General features: G+C 43.4%; 1 protein-coding gene across 1 annotated transcript; it reads right to left on the minus strand.

Moving 5' to 3' along the window:
- Positions 1-748: 748 nt before the first annotated feature.
- Positions 749-1,729, minus strand: LOC311251317 (uncharacterized protein; the record flags this gene model as incomplete). Its single annotated transcript, XM_084343697.1, has 1 exon — positions 749-1,729. One exon carries the CDS (start codon positions 1,727-1,729, stop codon positions 749-751), a length of 981 nt encoding a protein of 326 aa, XP_084199823.1.
- Positions 1,730-3,883: the final 2,154 nt, after the last annotated feature.

Raw genomic sequence — 3,883 nt, forward strand, 5'->3', positions numbered from 1 at the left:
GGAAATGGTACTTGAATGCTGTTTCATTTGTTTTGTAATACAGATATATGCAGTACAGAGGCATTTTATTTGTAGTGTTTAATTTAATGCCATGATAACAAAAAATTATTTTGTCTGATCTGAAGTAAACTGGTTGAAAAGCATTCACACTTGTGTGTGTAATTGTGTAACACTCGTATGGTAAAGTATGCTGTGGCAACTACAAAACCACTGACCATTTGTTACTGTAAACCTGGCCAACTGAAGTGTTGAGTATCACATAAAGGGTCAAATACTAAAAAACAAAAATTTTAACAAGAATGCTGAAATACAAACATTAGCCTGTACAAAAATGTATAAATTTAAACAGAGTAGGCTACTTGTACATATTTGTTAAACCAGTTTAACACAGAAGCAATCCCTCCTCAGCAGTTTCAACTGTAGGTGGAAATTAATATATTTTAATTCAAAACAGAAAAATCTGGCTCTGTAAATCTATTGAACTTCTGCATGTTTATCCTGCAGGATGGTTGAGACCAGTAATGATCTTTTAGCAATCTTATCAACTCAAATTTTGTGGGGTCTATTGAGAGAACAGTTCCTTAAATCAAAAACAGCTAATTTACCTCACAACATTTCCACTTTTTTTTTTAGAACAGAGGAGGAAGTGTATGGAGAAACGAGGTGCTTATAACCTGCATACACACACAGGGTCCCTTTATGGGTCAAGAAACACAAACACACACACACACACACACACAGGGTCAGCTTATGGGTCAAGAAACTGTGTCAGGACTCTCCTGACTCTCTTCCCTTCAGCTGACATTCCCTCTCTGACATATGGTGGATGGTCAGGTCGGTTGTCCCGGTGATACTGGATGGCTTCATTAACCCTGATGTCATCCACAGTATCCATAGCAGCCTCACAGTAATTATGCAGGACGAAGCATGCATATACAACAAAGGGAAGGTCATTGAGGTTGATGTCCATGGCTCTCCTCAGGGCTCCAAAACGGCCTTTCAGCCTCCCAAATGCGCATTCAATAACCATCCGTGCACGGCACAAATACAGCCCGAAGTACTGCTCCTGAGCATTGTTCCCCCCATTCACATATTCTTTCATTACGTATGGCAGCAGGGGATATGCAGGATCTCCAAGCAAGTACACAGGTATGGCATCTTCATTCTCAACTATCTGCTTGGGACATGGTGGGATTTTTCCATCTCTCAGGTGGCTGTTGAGTGTGGAATTGGCAAAAATGCGCGCGTCGTGAACGCTCCCAGGCCATTTAACCACCACATCAATAAAATAATATTTATAATCACAGGTAGCCTGGACATTCAAACTAAACCTCCCTTTCCTGTTAACATAATCTGTGAAATTAACAGATGGCTGCTTTATCTCCACATGTGTGCCATCCACAGCACCTAAGCATTGCGGGAGACCGTGCACTGCTTCAAATTTCTGCACTAATTGCGTGACAGAGTCTTCTGATGTGGGGAGTTTTATGTACATGGGACCGAGGTGGACAGCTATTGCCTCACACACTTGTCTTACTATTATTGAAACTGTCGATCGACAGAGACCGAATGCGTTGGCTGTTTTGCGCAGTCTGCCCTCGTCGGACAGATAATACAGGGTGCAGGCAACTCTTTTTGTGACACTGACACAGGACCGCATGATGGTGTTCTCAGCCTGGATGTAAGGGCGCAGCAACTCGGAGAGTGACAGCAGCGATGCCCGCGACATGCGGAAATTTTCACGCCACTCCTCCGGGAGAACCACTTCATTTTCGAAGTTATCCCACCAGACAGCAGTGCGCCCAGGTCGTACCCAAAACTGGCGAGGCCGGCGGCGGCGACGCGGACGCACTCTCCGTGTCGGAGGGAGAAGTTGCTGCAACAATGCTGACCTTTGAGCACTAAGTCATCTCCGCTCCTCCACATAGTACAGCACTTGTATTTGTAAATGCAAACAAACACAAAGAGATTGCACCAGCATAAATATGACTGCTATTCTGCATGCATCCATGATCACAGATTGTAAACACTGACTGTTGATTGTAAACAATGTCGCATAACCCAGGGGCACTTTCCGGCGCACAATCTGGTGTCAGTTCCCCAAATCTCCGTTTTTCTCAGTTTTTCTCCGTTTACATGCAAACGTGAAAACGGAGTTTTCCAAAATCTCCACCCTGGCCGGAGTTTTTAAAAAGCATTGTTTTCAGGGGCGTTTTCTCCGTTTGCGTGTAAACGAAGGGTGCAAACGATGGTAAATGTCTCCGTTTTTAAAAATAACCGGGTAAGTATAAACGGGGCCTCAGTCTCCCTCTGCTCTTCTTTGTGACAGGTACCTGTGTGCATGGGTTCTGAGCGGGCCTGGTTCTAGGCATGGGCACGGGGGGCCCCCAGATGCTTCGACTGCCCCACCACCAAATTGATCCCGCTTCATTCCGAAAATCGAAAAAAAAAAAGTATATTCAAATATATTATATTGTAATTTATTCCCATAAATGCTGCTCAGAGTAATCACAGTCCACGGCTCTCCTGCCAACAGAGCCGGGGTCTCTCTCTCTCTTGCGCCGTGCATACTGTCAGTAGCAGCTTCTCTCGGTTAGCATCACATTAGATACCACGGACACTCCAGATAGTATTAGCCACAGGCTTGTTAGTTGTTAGCATGCCTGCTAGCAACTGCTAGTAGTAGCATAGTCCCATCGGCAGCATGGGAAGCCTCACAAGGGCAGGCTACGTACCGGTTGTGAAGCGGGTTTCAACTTTCAACCCTTGCTGGCCCGCTGTTAGTCCTGTTAGCCCGCAAGCCTTCCCCACCCCCGTTGACAGGATTAAACAACACACATTAGTGATTTAAAATTTAAAATTTACAATGCCAATAACATTGTAGCTTCAAATTTAAATAGAAAATATTGTAGTGACTGGAGGAGTACCAGTTACGGACAGTGAGGGCTAGGTGGCGCAATGACTCATGGGAGTGTAATGTCAGACACTCATGAGGCTGTTATTGTTCAGATATGTGTCGTTTTATTACTTTCTGTACATGTTCTGAGTGTTGTGGTTGTGTCCTGTTATGTTCTAAGGATTTGTGTGTTAAATTAACATAAATATAAGTTTTACATTGTGCCACCATGGCCGAACATGATATAGCGGGTAATGACGTTCATCAAATGTTTGAGTTAAAGAGGTGTGTCTAACATTAATAAACCTGTATTGTGCTTAAGCAGCTGTTCTGTGACATGATCTGCAAATTATGCTCGTAGAGTGAAGATTGAAACCAAGCAATTGTTGTCCACAGACTTTGTTTAATTTGGCAATCTATAAAAAAATTCAGTAGAGCTTTCTTGTTAAAGCAACACTAGGTAGTTTGGACTCATTACTACCCCCGGCTGGTTGAGAAGCGCAATTATCTGTTACTAGAGTCGTACATACTGTCGCTGTACGAGCATCCCTGGGGAAAATTAATACACGTGAATTTGTTGACAGAGCCGGCGAATCACGAAATCGTCTGAAAAAACCTCAACCGAGTGCCAACAACAAGCTAGATTGCTAGAGATAGCAGCTGGTAGTTTGTTAGCATATAGGCTGCACAGCACATTAGCATGCTAGAATTATTCTCATACTGAGTTGGTTGTAGTGATTGCACCGACTAAGTAACTTCCAAAATAAGACGTTAATAACGTCTGAAAATATAACTACGTTTTCGGGAGTTACTAAGTACAATCGCAAGTTGACGTTGTGTTCAGCGTAATAACTACAACCAACTCGGTATGACAACAGTAAGAAGCATGCTAACGTTACCTCCCGATCCCGACCACACTGTTCAACAATTACGTTGATTATCTGCATGAACTAAGGAATCCGCAACTTTTCAAGACAAGACATTCAT

The sequence above is a fragment of the Pagrus pagrus genome (genome assembly GCF_965226575.1).
Source record: "Pagrus pagrus genome assembly, chromosome: 22".
In the NCBI taxonomy this organism is placed as follows: domain Eukaryota; kingdom Metazoa; phylum Chordata; class Actinopteri; order Spariformes; family Sparidae; genus Pagrus; species Pagrus pagrus.